The sequence below is a fragment of the Pelophylax lessonae genome (genome assembly GCF_965119305.1).
Source record: "Pelophylax lessonae genome assembly, chromosome: 1".
Lineage (NCBI taxonomy): Eukaryota > Metazoa > Chordata > Amphibia > Anura > Ranidae > Pelophylax > Pelophylax lessonae.
The window spans coordinates 206,956,489-206,975,306 of record NC_138768.1 but is presented as its reverse complement, the minus strand read 5'-3'; the positions used below and the strand labels follow the sequence as shown (position 1 = coordinate 206,975,306).

At 41.7% G+C, this 18,818-nt stretch overlaps 1 protein-coding gene across 1 annotated transcript in view; it reads right to left on the bottom strand.

Moving 5' to 3' along the window:
* The window catches only part of ADAMTS19 (ADAM metallopeptidase with thrombospondin type 1 motif 19), a gene marked incomplete at its 3' end in the record, with an annotated part of 395,950 nt that overhangs the window by 295,136 nt on the left and 81,996 nt on the right, over positions 1-18,818 (bottom strand). The window contains exon 3 of the mRNA XM_082272872.1: positions 4,114-4,276. Coding sequence (XP_082128998.1) covers positions 4,114-4,276 — 163 coding nt within the window. The remainder of the gene's footprint in view (positions 1-4,113; positions 4,277-18,818) is intronic.

Genomic DNA, 18,818 nt, shown 5'->3' with positions numbered 1-18,818 from the left:
GTTTACACTAGCCGCCTGCCTTTCTCCCTCTCTGCCCGACGATCGCGAGTGACCGGCGGACATCGGGTCCGCCGGTCACACGCGCCGGCTTCGTCGGGTACGAGCGGGGGCGCGCCTCCGGCGGCACGCGCTCACCCCCTATTCGCTCCCAGGCTAGTGACGTACCGGTACGTCACTTTGCCTGGGAGGGGCTGACCGCCGCCCGACTATATTCAGCAAGTGGTTAAGTCATTCGCCAAAGAGATGAGTTAGAGAATGTTGGGTAATCAGACAGGTGGAGCATAATACAAAACAATAAAGATTAGGCAGGACTTAATCTGGCCATTCACTGATCAAAATTCGGCCAGTTTAGCAGGGACAGGCCACATTGGGATCAGTGTGCGGCCTTTCCCACTCAATAGAAATCAATCATTTGATGGACATCCGTAATAGGTGCATGTAGAAAAATCCACTTGATTAGTGATTGCAGCCCAGCCAATCAGCTGGAGCCGCAGTGCTGGTCAGTGTATACTGCAGGTTCTGACTAGGGGGATTTCTCCATTAACCTCTTTGGCCTGGGTGGAAGAATCTGTTTTTTTTTCTTCTGCTCAGCTTATAGTGTATAACCAACTTTAGTCCAGAATAAACCATAAATCCCAGTCAGATGAAGTGCAAATAGTGGTAACGCATAGTATCTTCTCAGAGTTTACTTCAAATAATAGCAGAAGTAGTACTAGTGTGTGCGGAACATCTGTTAAGGGCACTACACCACTCCCCTACCATTACTGACATTTATTTACGTGAAAATCATTCCCAGCAGCTTTAATGGGAAAGTATAATATATTTTCTGACAGAACATTTTGGGCTTGATTTACTATCGGATATACTCACAAAATTAATCACTTGTCTGCATTGCATGCAAAAGTGCACATGCATAGACCATAGCAAATATACATGGAATTCATTAACATCGGTGGTTTACTAAACAAAGTACGATTATATATAGTAATGTAACATGTCTGCTAAGGTTAGTCTTACTCCAAGGTGGTTCTGCCCTCCCCAACTCTTCCATATACCATATACAATGATTGCTAATAACAACATTCGATCCTTTGAGAAACATTGTCAGTGTGTCTGTTAAGCTTTCTAATATCTCTATGAACTGTCTGATATATGTAATTGTGTTACAATTTATATAATCTAATTAGCACAAAGTAATATTTTGGCAAAAGGGTAATACACCTGAACATTTTACAGTGTTGTAATGTTACGGTCAAGGTGCTGTGTAGTTTAGAACATATAAGACTGACCTTGAGTCAGCCCCTGATTAATGTCTACTGTATGTAGATTTGGAAGTAACAGGAAATGACTTAACTCCACATTAATTCAAGTCTGAAGCTGGACTTTCACATGTGAGTGTGTCTTTCAACACAACAGTGCTGACTACATCTTTAGGTCATAAATGTGAGGAAAATACCTTACCTTATGTTTAAAGCATATTAAAGGTTTTCTAAAAACACTGACGTATTATTCTGCATTAACAGAAACACAGCAGCAGTGTGGTGAACTATACTAAGCTTTAGTATATGGCTTTATTCTGAGTTATGTCACATTTGTATTAGAACAGCTTAGGTTTATTAAAGGTTTGCTTCCATGATTTTAATGTGTTTTTTTTTTTTTTTTTTGAAGGGAAACAAATACTTTCTCACTTAAAAACTGAGCAATAGAGTTTCTTTGTGATTTTCAGAATTATTGTGCATTAAATTGCATCACAAAACTCTACACGGGGATGCTTGCCTAATTGCAGCAGATGTCCCTAAGACTCTATTCACACTAATACGAATATTGGACAGCCTGAGAAGTCGCAGACCGTCGCGGTCCATTGTGTTGTACAGGAACGGTTCTAATAGGAGCGGCACAAGTCGCTCCGACTTAGAAAAAGGTTCCTGTACTACTTCGGGGCGACCTGGAGCGACTTGCATAGACATTCATTTTACCGCTGCACGTGACTTCACAGGTCGTCCCCGAAGTCGTGCCGCTGCAGTGTGAATGCGGTGTAGGTAACTTGTCACGCTGCTAAAGTGTCTAAACTGATACAAAAAAAGAAATAAGCAGCAAATAGTCACCTCTATCAATTCTTTTGAGAAGGCTGCATCCAGCGTCAATCATTTGCAGGTAATCTCTGCTTGAGCGATTACATGCTAATGGCTGTGAATTGTTGTGGGAGCTGTCAGCCTCTCATTGCATTTAAAGGGGCTTCCGCCTTCAGCTAACTACCGGGAACCCCATTGGGTCTTCCACACCAAAATGTTGACAGCCCAATTTGCAAGTGTGAATCTGCGAATATCTACTGTAAAAAAATCAGAGGTTTTCCACATATACTTTACAATGTGTCTGTGAGGGCAACAGAACAAGGGGGCAGTGCTTTAAAGTGGATGTAAACCCGCACATATACCCAGTGAAGTGAACAGCCTCAGATTAAATATAGCGATTAAACAAATCTCCCTACATAAGTTTTATTTGTATATCTGCTGTGTGATCAGCTTTCTACACTGTTTAGAAAGTGAACATTGTGTTAGAATTCTTTCTTCCTGTTCCAGCACTGGTTGTGGAGTCTTGGCATACACTGTGTGACAGCTGATTGGAGGAAAGGCACACATCCCCTCCTCCACATAGGCAGAGAAAGGAAAACATGCAGATATGTGCTGTAAATAGACAGGCTCTCTGCTAATCTATCTCTATGCACCCACCCCCACAAGTTTCCAGCTGCTTTTATCTCCTGTGAGAACTTGTCAGAAGTTATCATGCTGAAAACAGAGGAACAGAACAGCAGAAAGACATGGGACTTAGGACTTTGGAGAGAGATAAGTAAACATTACAGATATATGTGCCCGGGTCAAATTTAAAGTTGTAGGGAGTTTGGCAAAAGTCGGACTTTGGATCATAAAGTGGTGATTACCTGATAAATACTGTAAATAATAGATTCAGAAAAACTCAGATATCTATTTTAAAGGGGATTTTGCAGTTTTCAGTAGCTATGACCTATAATGAACAGTGCAGCAGCAAATTTGAATGAGCCTTGGAACCCTTAGGTGATGCCAACCTAGTTGCTGTAGAAGTTAAGGTCTTATTTGAGTTTGTATGTCAATTTATGAACTTTAACAAAGTGATGGACTTGTTTTAAAGTCAATTTTAAGTAGATTCTGCTTTTTCAGAAGGCCCCAGAACCCCTAAAGCCTGTATTGCTCTTTTATGAAAAATGTAGCCAGTTCCTTCTTTCTAGGGTACCAAATTTCTCTTTTTAGGTACCTAAGCACAAATAGTTGTAAATAGTGTATCTAAATATGTAGTTAGGAGTTATATGAAATGAACCTCGATGCAATACAAGTGAAACTGTTCGGTGTAATTTAAGGTCAAGCAAGTACGCTGGTTTAATGGTCTTCCCATTCAAACTAATTTATGGAAATGTAGCTATGGGTACATGCTAGAGTATTATGGCTTCTTATATCTCTTTGGGTATCCAGGGCAAGATTTCAAAATATTCAACATCGCTACCCCTTGCCACAGACTCTTTCTCCACTTGTTACACCAAGAGTCTCAATCCTCCTACAGCTAGCTCTTGTGCACTCAACACAGCCCTAATGGGAATTGAAGCAACTCTCCCATCTACTGCTTTTAAAGTGTAAACAATGCTCCTGAAGTATACATTGGCCTTCCTGCCTGTCTTTTTTAATGCAGTTGAAAGCTTATGAATAGGAACATGTCCTGTGTATGTGCTTTCCACAGCATTCAGCAAAACAGGCCTTTGGGACCAAATCATGTGACTATTTAATTCAAATATCATGTGAAAAGCATCTGCACATGCTTGGATATTCAAAGTCAGTGAGAATTTGCTTTTCAGGTGAATGGATAATTGAAGGTAATATTAGTACAATATTTAAAATTAAGTGAAAATGTATAACTCCTTGAGTAAATTAGCATTCATGTGTTAAAAAAAATAGGGGTTTATGATTGTGGGTAGATTTTAGGCATCGGTAATATATCTTATCTGACACATGAAACATGCTAAAGTGAATTAGGTTAATAGATAAAAACAATTAAAATGGAAAAAAACAGACATGCTGTCAACAATACCTGTTACTCCACAATATGGATAATGTAAAGTTTTATTTTCAGTTGTTTTCCCTTCTGTGGTTCTTTTCCTTCTGTAAACTCGATGGGCGTGGCCATCTGCAGTGCGTGTCTGATTTACAGGTTCAATGTATATGAAATCTTCATTAATTTGTATAAAGCCCATCTAGGAAAAAAATGTACAATTAAGAGAAATTAATTAAAAGTTTATGAACATGTTGCTTTAAAATAAGCTGGTATATTTATTATGATTTTACTGAGAAAACAAGTTATTTTTCTTCTTTGTACTTAAGTGAGATACCAAATACAGTAGTTCATGGGTTAACCAACAGGCAACTTCAATACCAAATATTAATATATTGAGTCTTTTTTTTAAATGCATCTATGAAACTTAAAAAAAACTAAATTTTCTAGATGGAGATTCTATGTTAAGTTTTTTATGTGGAAGAGTAAATATTACCAGGATGCACCATTTCCTAAACCTGCCAGTGAGGAGTTGACACAAGAAATTTTACAGTAGAAGTAAAGGTAAAACTTTTTTTTAAGTTTTGGATAGAGTGGAGAGGGATTACAATGCTTGTTAGTTTATATTGCTGTCCCTGTCAAGGAGATTCACCCTCTCTATTAATTCTGTTTACTGTTATCATTTAAGATGAAGGAAAGAAAATCCCTAATTTTGGGTTGTTCCCTGAAAAGTAATAGAGAGGAAATCTTCCAATGGGGACACTAGTTCTGGTAACCTTGGGGTCCCCAAAAAATTCCCTTCATTTGCAGTGATTTCCTCTCCCTTCCTGTTTGACTATGGTGCAGGAAGTGAAGGGAAATCTCTGCAATGGGACACTGGGAGGGGAGGACTGAGCCAGGGGGCAGGGGGGCAATTGCCCCCTGGGCCACACTGATGCCCCATAAAAAGGCTGCCCTGCTTCTGCCACAGACATGCCTAAAGGATTCCTGGTGAAGAGAAGTAAAAAGCCCCCACTGCTGACCAACTGAGGCATAAAGACAAGGAGAGAGCGCAGCCACCCCCAGCATGGATGGTGTAGGCTGTGTCTGAGCAGAGGCTGGTGTCATGCCCCACTGGAGACTCTCCTGATCCGGCCAGCCCCGACCGAGCTGTCCCAGCTCCCCCCAACCGCCCCTGCTGGCCAGGTCGGGAAACCAGATTCAGGCAGTGAGTAGAGAGTACCTGGAGTGGAGCTTCAGTCTGGAATGGGGATCAGAAAGAGGCTGGAAAGAGAGAGAGTAGGAGAGGGGGCCTAGTCGCTGCACCATGGGCCTATGGTTTGTACTTGCCCCCTGGGCTCAAAGTTGCCAGTCAGCCCCTGGAAACAGGTTGTAACCCTCCCTTACTCTATCCAAAATGAAAAAAAAAAGGTTTGCCTTTAGTTCTACTTTACCCTGTTCAAAACTTAACAGCAGGCAATTAGATAAATATACAGTTACAATATATATAGGAGAGATATTTTGCCTGACAGACGGAACATATACGTCAACATTTCAGCCTCCAGCTTGTGACTAAACACTAGAACAAACAAGGTTCTGGACTCAGATTTTGTTGGGGTTACAGAAATTGTCACTGGGCATACTGGCTCTGGTTGCGCAACAGTCCTCAAATTGGGGATCACCCCTTTAAGAAAAATACAAAGGACCCAGAGTTGAGAATTCACACACATACAATCTAATAAATATTGTGTCATGAATCAATTTTATCATGAAATTACCTTGGACTCTTGCATATGTGTTTGGTGCTTTTATTGGGTTGTATGCATGTATGCATTTATTTATTACAGGTACGATGAGTCCAGCTTGTGACTGGATAGAGTAGGAATAGTTGCAGACTGATGAGGTCACCTTTCTCCTTTCTCTATCTGTTATTAGGTTCAGTATCAACGCATGTGAAGGTAGCACAACTGAGTGACCCCAAGTGCTCTCTCTCCTTTGCATGGCTGATATCCAGTCAACGTAGGTATTCAATACTTTTTATTAATGAATACATAACTGCATTAATGAGCTTTTTTTTTTAAATATCTATGCTGTTCAGCTTTTCCAGTGTAGTTCCTCTTTTCCATTTAAATTTGGGAAAAACTCCTGCATGTTTGTTGTGTTCCCATTCATACAACATACCTAAAATATTTTTCAAAAATTATTTCTTGCTTTTCTAGTCACCGGCCTTGGGCAAACTGAAATCTACACTGAAAAAAATCAAAGTGAGATTGGAGAGACAAAGTCGGGATAGACTAAGTTTCCTTTCAGCAAACAACTCAGAATCCAAGGCTTTAGATCTAAAAGCTGAATTCCAGGTTTGCCTTATTTTAAATAGTTACATTGTTCCAGTTTTAATCAATTTAAGTATGCATATGCGATACCTGGCCCATTCCTGTGAAGCCATGACTCCCATGGTGCAGCGGCACAGTGACCACTGGGATTAATCACTTGACAAGGCATAAAAAGAACAGTATGCATTTTTCTCAATGCCTGAAAAGTGCTCTATGATTGGACGAGCTGGAGAGGCAGGTCAAGGACATCTCAGGACAGGGAGGGAAGACAGAAAGGATCATAGCAGTATTGGCAGCTACTACAGTGATTCTCAAATACCACAGAGATCGGCCAAGTATGGAATATGCATACGTACATTCATTCAAGCCAGACCAATGTAAATATGACAACACATCCATAATTGGAATTCAGCTTTAATGCAAGGTTGGCAAGACAAGGTTTAAATCTAGTTTACAACTGATAATGAAGATTTGCCAGCACAGTACAAACTGGGTTAAAAATAAAGTATTTAACCCCCCAGCCCCGTCCTTACCATTACATAGCAGGAGTAAAGTTCAGTTTCAGAGTTTTCAGAAAGAACAAGTAAAAATGAAAGCAGCATTTGTAAAATATTTTAGGTATGCTATCTAAATGGACACATGTAAAAAATGGGAAATAAATATTATCCCAATTTGCCTGTAAAAGTGGAAGTACACTTTAAGTATAATTGGTTAACGGAAGAATGCTTTGTCAGATGCAAGTATATTTATCTAAATTGACTCTGATAACTAACAAGTCAGTCTGATTTTTAAACCTGATTTTCTCAAAAATATAAGCAGCCAATATGGGAAAACAATATTTCTATATATGGGACTAGAAATAAAATCAATATTAATCAGTCAAGGACACTGGATGTTCTACATTATACTATGTAAATACAGAAGCTGTAAAAGCTGCTGCTGTCAAAAATATTATTGTCTTGTGCAGTGTTTATAAAAACTGCTCAGGCACCGATAAAAAGATTCAAAATAACATTGATACTCTTGCTTTGTTTCATGCATCGGCAGATCAAAGGAATGAGCACCGATCTGCATATGATGTCAGTTTTAACAAGCTGACAAGTAAAGAAAAAAAAAAGATTACAATGTGTTCCTATTTAACCCCCTGTTATCCTTTAGTTTACACTGACATGCCCCAATGAACTCCTTCTCACCCTTCTCCTCTTACCTATTATTTGCTGATTTTTATTTATTTCTTTTTTCTAATTATTAATATTTAAAAATGTTTTTGTTTTCATTTGTTTTCTTAATAATTTACTTCAGTGTTGCATAAAAAAAGCTAAAAGAAAAAAAAAAACTACATTCTCTGACAGGCACATGGCTAAGGAGTTTTGTACTGGGGTAGACAGAGCTTGATGGGGAACTGAGAGACTAGTTCCCCATCAGGTCCATCATGATGTTGATTGACAGCAGTGGGTGGATCCATAGCAGCTATTTAGTCTAATAGCAGCTTTCAAATTCACCCCATGCCATCTGATGTGAGTCAAGGTGGACCAATTAGGGAATTGGTCTTTCAGTTGTCCCATAGACCAGAAAAAGCAAAGTTGAGAATTGTCTAAGGAGACCAGAAAGAACATTATAGACCAGCACATCAAGGGTAAAATCGTTAAGACTATCTTCAAGCAGCTTAATGTTTCTGTGAATACAGCTGAAAATATTATTAAGTCGTTTAAAGAGTATTTAAACCCAAGGACAACAAAATTGATAGTATTGCAACTTACCCATCTGTAGATGTGGTGGCTGCATTTGTTTTCTTTTTTTCACACTTGTTTTCTGTTATTTTAACCTGGTAGTTGCATTTAACTTACTTCCTGTTGTTGGATGACAACTGTACTTACCAGTGTTGTCACCCTAAGACAGGGAGTGTGTTATGACTACATTAACACTGAGTTGGGACTACATAATACCACACTCTCTTCTCTTTAACAGGGCCAGGTCTTTTGCAGTCTATGGAGATAGCAGAATATAGCGCTAACTTATAACAGTTCAGAGACTGAGAGTACACAATTTCTGGCTGGATTACCAGCCACTTTTTTTGCACTTGTTGAACAGATACATTAAAAAACTTTCAATTGTATATTTAATAGATTAAAAGGGAGCAAATAAGAGGCATTTATTTCTATAATTGAAAGCGTTTGTTACCCCCAACACTTTATATTTCTGATATGTGCCTGCTGCACCATGTACTTATATGATAAAATATCCTGTTCTCTTTGTATTGCTTCCTTTATGTGAAATCCCTGGTGTTCCTGCCACTTCCTCTGCTTTCCTAATAAAAAAAACTGACCACACTAAGCAGGAAAGAACAGTGTGGTCAGTTCTATAGCTATGCTGGGAACTGAGTGTGCTCTCCTCCAATGATCAAACTTGTCCTGACACAATTCAAGCTCAGTGTGCTGCTGCTTCCCCTCCCCCTAGTTTAGACAGAGGGTATGCGATCGCTTATAAAAAAGGAAAAAAAGGTATTTAGAATATTTTATTTATATCTATACAAAAATGTTTTGCCTTACATTTCTATTTTAAGCTGAATGGGTTATTTTACAAGGTAATTGTTCACAATCACATTAATGTCAATAGGAGGGTAGTCAAACTACCTGAATGTGGCTGTAAGAGGAAAATCGACCCCTGAATGAAAAAAAAAACATAGTGCAAATGGTAGAGAAAAATCCAAGTAAAACTTCTAGAGATATACAAGCTAAACTCCTAGGTCAAGGTATATTAGTGTCTGATCACACCATCCATCACTTTTTGAGTAACAACAGGCTCAAAGGAAGAAGTCCCAGGAGGACTCCACTGTTAAAATAAAAACATAAAAAAGCCAGATTGAAATTTGCTAAAATGTTAAATTGACAAGCCACAATGCCTTTGCACAAAATGTCTATTAGAAAAGAATACCATTCCTACTGTAAAACATGGAAGAGACTCAGTAATGTTTTAGTGCTGCTTTGCTGTATCTGGAACGAGGTGCCCTGAATCTGTGCACGGCACATTGAAATCTTAAGACTAGGAATCAGGAATTCTTGGCTGTGTCTCCGTCACAGGTCATGGATCCTCCAACAGAATAATGCCCCAAAAGCTACAGCTAAAGGCACCCAAGAAAAGCTAAAAACAAAACATTAAACTATTCTGAAGAGGCCTATAAGCCCTGATCTGAACCCTATCAAACAGACAGAGCTAAAATATGCAGTCAGAGGAAAGTGCAGAGAAGTTTGATCAAGAAGAGTGGGCCAAACTGTCACGGTTCCATGTACATTCATCCGGCGCTGGGTTTTACCCCCTGTCCGAGCTGCTCGGGTTTCTGCCAATCCGCCCTGAACCTAGATATTATTAAGCATTTGCACCTGTGTGTTAGTGTTTGAGCAATGTGTCTCCACGCTGAAGTCTGACCTCCCTGGTCCACTGGCATTTGCTGTTCCTTCAGTACACTTGTATTCTGTGTGTTAGTTCGTACTTGTCACGGTTTTCAGTGTTTTCCCTCTTGCTGTGCTTTTGTATGTCCTTCAGGTTCTGTCTGTGTATTCCTTTGCCCCTTATTCCTGCTTGCTGTGCTCATCTCTCTCTGTGCTACTGCCCATCTTCCCCCCACTCTCCTGTGCTTCACTCCTGTTTCCTGCATTCTCCCCCTATTGTCTCTCCTTGCCATCTGCCGTAGTCTGTGTATCCACACCTCCAATGGCTCTGGTGAAGAACAGGCGGCTCCTTAGATCCTGCGACTCTGACAACCACCCCCCCCCTCCCGTTTGTATGCGTTTACACTACCCCTGCACCTTCCACAATCCCTACTCTGGCTTACCCATTTAGTCACCCCTACTGCTCCACTAGACCCAGAGCTTTTAGGTCCCAGGTGTTACAGTGCTCAGACCATGACACAAACTACTGTTGGCAGGTGTAAACATTTCAATGAGAGTTGCAGAAATCCCTTGTTTACACTGATTGCCACTAAAGTTTGTGCATCAAAATAGTAGGTTAAATGTTCCATAAAGAGATATATATTCAAACAACGATTATCAGCGCAATTCCTCAATAAATAAACATAAACTATGTGAACCAATGTGATAAAAATTCATACGATGGATAAAGTGCTCACGTTCAATAAATACCTATATTGATAATAGAAAAAAGAAAAAATTGTGCAATATCATTCCAAGCATGAATACCATCCAGAATAAAGTGCAAAAAGGTTCCGATGACGTCATTTTTGATGACGAAATGTGTCAAGTTGATACGCATGCTGCCTCGCTCTGAGCACAGCCTGGAATGCACACCGTGATAGGAGGCTCTGGAGCGGTGCGGCTCCCCAGATAGTGTGCGGGCAACCCACATGGGAAGCCCTAGGCTGGAAACGGAGCAATTTTTTCTTGTCCTTCGCTGTTGTCCTGTTTTTTAAACACTAAATAAAAACTGGAGATTTTAAAAGAACACTACACTATTAGGAGTCTGTCTCTTGTGTTTCCAAACATTCACATCTAGGATCATGCTCCATAAAGCACGCACGGGCTGGTGGACCAGAGATCACGGGGATCTCCTAAGCGTTATTTGAATTTTTTTGCCATAAGGTAAAAAAGATCAACAACATCTGGTGAGTTTGAATTCTTTCCATTATCCTAGCACACGGAGGATGGCACCATCACTTCTGAACCTGGCTAACAGCACTTTGCACTTTTGAGAAGGATTTATGCTGTTTTGGAATCCAAGCAAACAGCATTTATTGTTGATGCACCTTCAACACATTTGGACTATTGTTTTTGCACTTTATTCTGGACAGTATTCATGCTTGGAATGATATTACACAATTTTTTCTTTTTTCTATTATCAATATAGGTATTTATTGCATGTGAGCACTTTATCCATGGTATGAATTTTTTTTATTGTATTTTTATTAAAGGTTTTTTCAGAGAATACAAAATAAGATGACAAATGTCACAGTGAAAAAGGGGTACAAAGGGTATAAACAAGAACAAGAAAGTACAATGAAGAAACAAAGTTATTAGTGTATATAAAGGATTTGTGCATGTCATAACACTAGGCAGCATCATAAAACAAATACGGATGCAATAAGTAGGTATGAATTTTTTATCACTTTAGTTCACATAGTTTATATATATTTATTGAGGAATTGCGCTGCTAATAGTTGTTTGACTATATATCTCTTTATTCCATACCCTTAGAGGTTGTAGTAGCTGCAGTCCTTATCATTAATTTTTAGGTTTACAGTTCATTCATTTTTTCACAGGATAGTCTGGTTGGCGCGAGTGTTTTTTTTTTTTCAATTCAGTAAATGTCCCATAATTTTTGTCCATACCATTTTATTGTTCACAATATTCTGTTGAATCCAAAAACAAAAATAAAGCCTGATTTATAATAAGTATGAAATAAACAATGATGGATGACGTTTATAGTACTGGTCACTTTCTTTTCAATGTTTATTGAATATCGTAATAAAAAGAACATACAGATAATAAATTAGCCTGCAAGGCCCAAAGGTGTAAATTGCCAAGTACAATACAAATAATAAAAACCCTTTAGAGTGGTTTGTGTAATTATATGGAGACAGAGAGAGTATAATTCAAACTAAACGTATGACCAAAACAAGTAGCCAAAGCTTCTTACACCCTCTAAGCCTCGTGTCGTAGAAGGCCCAGGAGATCCCGGGCTGGGGGAAGGGAGCATCCCAAGGGCTCCTCCAACCCGGTGGGCGTCAGGCACTCCACCCCCATGGAATCAAACTGTGGACGTGGAAATCCCATCAAGGGTGTCTGGAGACCTGGACGGCTTCTCCCCTCCCGTCCTCATCTAGAGCCATTGGTAAAGGTAATGTCAAAGCCAGGGCCACTTGTATCCTACAGTGTCAACGGGTCTGTGGGTGGTAGTGAGCCCTTATAGATCCCCAGCTCAGGATTCCCCAGGGCGCGGAGTCTAAGCCCCAGCCTGCTTCTTTACCAGGGCCCCTGATGGTGGGGATGGACTTGCAGCAGACTGGAACCAGGTCGCGGCCCCCAGGTAGGCCCAGCTGAGAATGTGGAGACCGCTGGCGTGTGCAGGGTAAACAGGAGACTATAAGGAGATCCAAGAGACAAGCCGTCGTCAGGACAGGCAGCAGACAAACGTAGACGGAGAAACAAAGCCGGGTTGGTACACAGGAGATCAGATACAATAGCCAAGGGATACACGGATGGGAGCTCAGGGAACAGCGAAGTTGCTCAAGCAAGGAACAGTGCACTGAGCATGTGTATATATAGGGAAGCAAACAGGGAGGTGACCCAGGAAGTAATTGACAGGAACAGGATATAACCCACAGTGGAGCAGGCGACGCCCATAGGAAACAGAGAAGCCCAAACACCACATGTGAAGGGAGGCAAAACAGAAGCACTGCAGCAAGGAGGTAAGAATATACAGACAAAACTATAGGCTAAGTTGTAACAGTACCCCCCCCCCTCTTACGGGGCCTCCCCACTCGTTTGGGCCCAGCCTTGAGAGGAAACTTCTGATGAAAAAGTTTCACCAAACAAGGTGCAGAAACATCAGTGGAAGGAAATCCAACATCTCTCCTCAGGAACATATCCTTTCCAGTCCACTAGATACAAGAGCCTCCCCCCTGCAGAATTTGGAGTCAAAGATTTGCTTGATTTCGTACTGATCCGAAGTACTGGCTATTGGAGAAGGACGATGAATAGGACGAGAACACCTATTGATGATGCATGGTCTCAGGAGAGAAACATGGAAAACATTGGGGATTTTTAGATGTGACGGGAGACGGAGCTTAAAAGCGACAGGGTTAACCTGGCAGAGGATTGTAAAGGGACCAATGAAACGCGGAGCAAACTTCATAGAGGGTACCCTGAGACGGATATTCTTGGTAGAGAGCCAAACCTTATCACCAGGGAGAATTTTGGGGCTCACACGGCGATGACGATCTGCAGCTACCTTGTACCTGGAAGCTGCCAGATGTAAATTCTTGGAAACATCTGCCCAGATAGAATTGAGAGACCGGTGCACCTCTGCGGCCGCTGGCACCTCAGCAGAGATCGGAACAGGAAATGGTACTGAAGGATGGTGGCCAAATACCGTGAAGAAGGGAGACTCACCAGTGCTGGCATTAGCATGGTTATTGAGGGCAAATTCTGCCCAGGGTAAAAGGTCTACCCAATCATCCTGATGGGCAGAAATGAAGGCACGAAGATACCGTTCCACATTCTGGTTAACCCTTTCCGTTTGACCATTTGACTGCGGATGAAAAGCTGAGGAGAAATCCAACTTGATTCCAAATGACGTGGCCAGGGCTCTCCAGAAGCGGGCCGTAAACTGAACTCCTCTATCTGAGACAATGTGTGAGGGCATACCATGGAGACGAAAGATTTCCCTAATGAAGATGGAAGCCAAAGTGACAGCAGAGGGTAGGCCTGGAAGTGGAGTTAAGTGACACATTTTAGAAAACCTGTCCACCACCACCCAGATAACGGTGGAGCCCGCTGATGGGGGTAGTTCAGATATAAAGTCCATAGAGATGCAGCGCCACGGTACATCTGGAACAGGTAGAGGTAACAGGAGACCTGCTGGAGCTGAAGTAGAAGACTTAGACTGCACGCAAATGGAGCAAGCCTGGACATATTCCTCAACATCCTTCCGGAGTGAGGGCCACCAGTAGTAACGCAGCAGGAAGGCACAGGTGCGTTGCACACCAGGATGTCCAGAGAGTTTAGAGTCATGTGCCCATTTGAGAAGCTTGGGGCGAAGGGAGGGCCTCACAAAAGTCTTTCCGGGAGGGATACGTGGAGACTGAAGGTGAGTGGAGGCCAGGAAACAATTGGCAGGAATAATATGTTCAGGTTCAATATGATACTCTGAGTCAGCAACGTCAAATGATCTGGACAAGGCATCCGCACGAGCATTCTTGGAGCCGGGCCGGAAGGTGATGTCAAAATTAAACCTGGCAAAAAAGAGAGCCCATCGTGCTTGCCTGGGATTTAAACGTCGGGCGGACTGCAGATACTGGAGGTTCTTATGATCGGTATAGATCAGAATACGACGAGGAGACCCCTCCAGTAGATGTCACCATTCTTGCAGTGCCAGCTTGATAGCCAGAAGCTCCCGATCCCTGATGGTGTAATTTTTCTCTGCATCAGAAAACTTCTTAGAGAAAAAGGCACAGGGGCGGAGCTTACTGTCATGCCTTTGGAGAAGGACGGCCCCCACTCCCAAGGACGAAGCATCTACTTCCAAGAAGAAAGGCTGAAGAATGTCAGGACGTTTGAGAATAGATGCCGATAGGAAGGCCGATTTGAGCTTGTGGAAAGTTTTGACAGCTTCAGGAGGCCAGGTTCTGGCATTGGCACGCTTCCGGGTCAAGGAGGTAATGGGTGCCACCAGAGAGGAGTAATCAGGGATGAACTGGTGATAGAAATTGGTGAATCCCAAAAACCGTTGCGTTGCTTTTAGACCAGAAGGCTAAGGCCAGTTGGAGATGGCCTGAAGTTTGGCAGGATCCATAAGAAGCCCTTTATCTGTGACTATGTAGCCTAGGAAAGGAACTTGGGTTTGCTCGAAGAGGCACTTCTCCAACTTCACATACAAGCGGTGGCCCCGAAGACGTTGAAGAACCGTACAAACATGCTGGCGATGAGTGTTCAAATCTGGAGAAAAGATGAGTATGTCATCCAGATACACGATGACACAAACATATAGGAGATCAGAAAAAATGTCATTAACAAAGTTCTGGAAGACAGCTGGGGAGTTACACAAGCCAAAAGGCATTACGAGATATTCATAGTGCCCATCTCTGGTGTTAAAAGCGGTTTTCCATTCATCCCCCTCTTGATTCCTAATCAAATTGTATGCTCCACGGAGGTCCAACTTGGTGAAAATATGAGCATCTCGTAGCCTGTCAAAAAGTTTGGAAAACAAGGGTAACGGGTACCGATTCTTAATGGTGATGGCATTGAGACCTCTATAATCAATGCAGGGCCGGAGTGTACCAACCTTTTTCTCCACAAAGAAGAACCCAGCCCCAGCAGGAGAATTGGATTTACGTATAAATCCTTTCTGCAGATTTTCCTGGATGTACTTGGACAATGTCTTGGGTCTCCGGGATGGAGAGAGGATAGACTCTACCTCGAAGTGGTGAAGCCTCGGGTTGAAGGTCAATCGCACAGTCGTAGGGACAATGAGTAGGCAAACTGTCAGTAGCTTTTTTGCAAAAGACATCTCGGAAGGCCAGATACTGCCGAGGAAGAACTGGAGAGGTAGAGACCTCAGCCACAGGTACACGGAGAGGTGGAGACACCTTAGGAAGACAGGTCTGATGGCATTGTGACCCCCAAGATAACACTTGGCCAGAGTTCCAATCCAGATTAGGTGAGTGTTTCTTCAACCATGGAAGTCCAAGAATGATGGGACTAGAGGACTTGGGAAGTATCAGGAAGGAGACTTCCTCCTGATGAAGGACATCGACATGCATGGTGATGGAGGCTGTTCTGAAGCGTAGGGGTCTGAAGGCCAAGGTCGAGCCATTCACTGCCGAAAACAGCTAGAGGCATAGCCAGGGGAACTAGAGGAATGCCCAGTTCAGTGGCCAAAGACTGCTCAATGAAATTCCCGGCTGCTCCAGAGTCTACATATGAAGGTCGATCGCTGGTGGAGTGGGACAGGAGCAAGTGCACTGAAGGCTGTGGCGGGGATCAGAAGACCGGACTGGTGCGGAGCTCAAAGGCTAAGCGGCGATCTTGGAGTCCTCCGCGTATGCGCCTTGTACTGGTCACTTTCAAATTATTTCAGGGAAAATGTGGGTTCTTTTTTTTTTTAATGGAAGGTACCATGCAAGGTTGAAAAAAGGTATGTAGTGCGCTCAACACAATCATAAATACTAAACATATGACATCTAGGATGACCCAAATATTATGGTGATCTTCATACAGTGTGACAAACCATATGTGAAAATTCTTTATGCAAAAACATATAATTTATAACAATCTTGAAAAAATATATATATAAAGTCCTCCAATTGATCCAGATAATCTCAAATAGCTAAAGATCAAACTTCCATCATTATTGGATCTACAATCTTGCTAATCTGATATGTGAGGGTGAAATAGAAGAAATAGCCTTACCAGATAACACTTAACAGTGAGCCTTATTGAGGAATAGGCACTTTCCACATGTGAACAAATGAAATCAAGTGAGGTGACACCTCGGTGGTAGTGCAAACTTCTTACCAGAAGTATGTAGAGGGTAGGCATAAACCACTGTTGTTTATATGGATGCACCAAATAGAAGGTATCCAATGGTGGCTTCAATGCGTGGGCTGAATGTTTCTCCACTTCACCATATCCAACTCACCGATGTGGCTGTCGATATTGTACTCTAATGTAGCTCCCCCATAACAAAAGATATAAAGTGCCAATAGTGCAATATCCTTTTAAAAAAACTTTATTAAAAAAGAAACACACTTACATGGCAAATGGAAGGAACTGGGCATAAACAATGGTTCCAATTGTACCGAACGTGACCGCCTGCAGTGCGGAACACGTGGTTTGGCGTGACGGCATGGCTACTCCCCCCAACGCGTTTCTCCTTATCAGGCTTTAGCTGGGACCAGATCAGAAGACTGGAGTGGTGCGGAGCTCAAAGGCTAAGCGGCGATCTTGGAGTCCTCCGCGCATGCGCCTTGTACTGGTCACTTTCAAATTATTTCAGGGAAAATGTGGGTTCTTTTTTTTTAATGGAAGGTACCATGCAAGGTTGAAAAAAGGTATGTAGTGCGCTCAACACAATCATAAATATTAAACATATGACATCTAGGATGACCCAAATATTATGGTGATCTTCATACAGTGTGACAAACCATATGTGAAAATTCATTATGCAAAAACATATAATTTATAACAATCTTGAAAAAATATATATAAAAAGTCCTCCAATTGATCCAGATAATCTCAAATAGCTAAAGATCAAACTTCCATCAATAGTGGATCTACAATCTTGCTAATCTGATATGTGAGGGTGAAATAGAAGAAATAGCCTTACCAGATAACACTTAACAGTGAGCCTTATTGAGGAATAGGCACTTTCCACATGTGAACAAATGAAATCAAGTGAGGTGACACCTCGGTGGTAGTGCAAACTTCTTACCAGAAGTATGTAGAGGGTAGGCATAAACCACTGTTGTTTATACGGATGCACCAAATAGAAGGTATCCAATGGCGGCTTCAATGCGTGGGCTGAATGTTTCTCCGCTCCACCATATCCAACTCACCGATGTGGCTGTCGATATTGTACTCTAATGTAGCTCCCCCATAACAAAAGATATAAAGTGCCAATAGTGCAATATCCTTTTAAAAAAACTTTATTAAAAAATTAACACACTAACATGGCAAATGGAAGGAACTTGGCATAAACAATGGTTCCAATTGTACCGAACGTGACCGCCTGCAGTGCAGAACACGTGGTGTGGCGTGACGGCATGGCTACTCCCCCCAACGCGTTTCTCCTTATCAGGCTTTAGCTGGGACCAGATCAGAAGACTGGAGTGGTGCGGAGCTCAAAGGCTAAGCGGCGATCTTGGAGTCCTCCGCGCATGCGCCTTGTACTGGTCACTTTCAAATTATTTCAGGGAAAATGTGGGTTCTTTTTTTTTTAATGGAAGGTACCATGCAAGGTTGAAAAAAGGTATGTAGTGCGCTCAACACAATCATAAATATTAAACATATGACATCTAGAATGACCCAAATATTATGGTGATCTTCATACAGTGTGACAAACCATATGTGAAAATTCTTTATGCAAAAACATATAATTTATAACAATCTTGAAAAAATATATATAAAAAGTCCTCCAATTGATCCAGATAATCTCAAATAGCTAAAGATCAAATTTCCATCAATAGTGGATGTACAATCTTGCTAATCTGATATGTGAGGGTGAAATAGAAGAAATAGCCTTACCAGATAACACTAAACAGTGAGCCTTATTGAGGAATAGGCACTTTCCACATGTGAACAAATGAAATCAAGTGAGGTGACACCTCGGTGGTAGTGCAAACTTCTTACCAGAAGTATGTAGAGGGTAGGCATAAACCACTGTTGTTTATACGGATGCACCAAATAGAAGGTATCCAATGGCGCTTCAATGCGTGGGCTGAATGTTTCTCCACTCCACCATATCCAACTCACCGATGTGGCTGTCGATATTGTACTCTAATGTAGCTCCCCCATAACAAAAGATATAAAGTGCCAATAGTGCAATATCCTTTTAAAACAACTTTATTAAAAAAGAAACACACTTACATGGCAAATGGAAGGAACTGGGCATAAACAATGGTTCCAAGTGTACCGAACGTGACCGCCTGCAGTGCGGAACACGTGGTGTGGCGTGACGGCATGGCTACTCCCCCCAACGCGT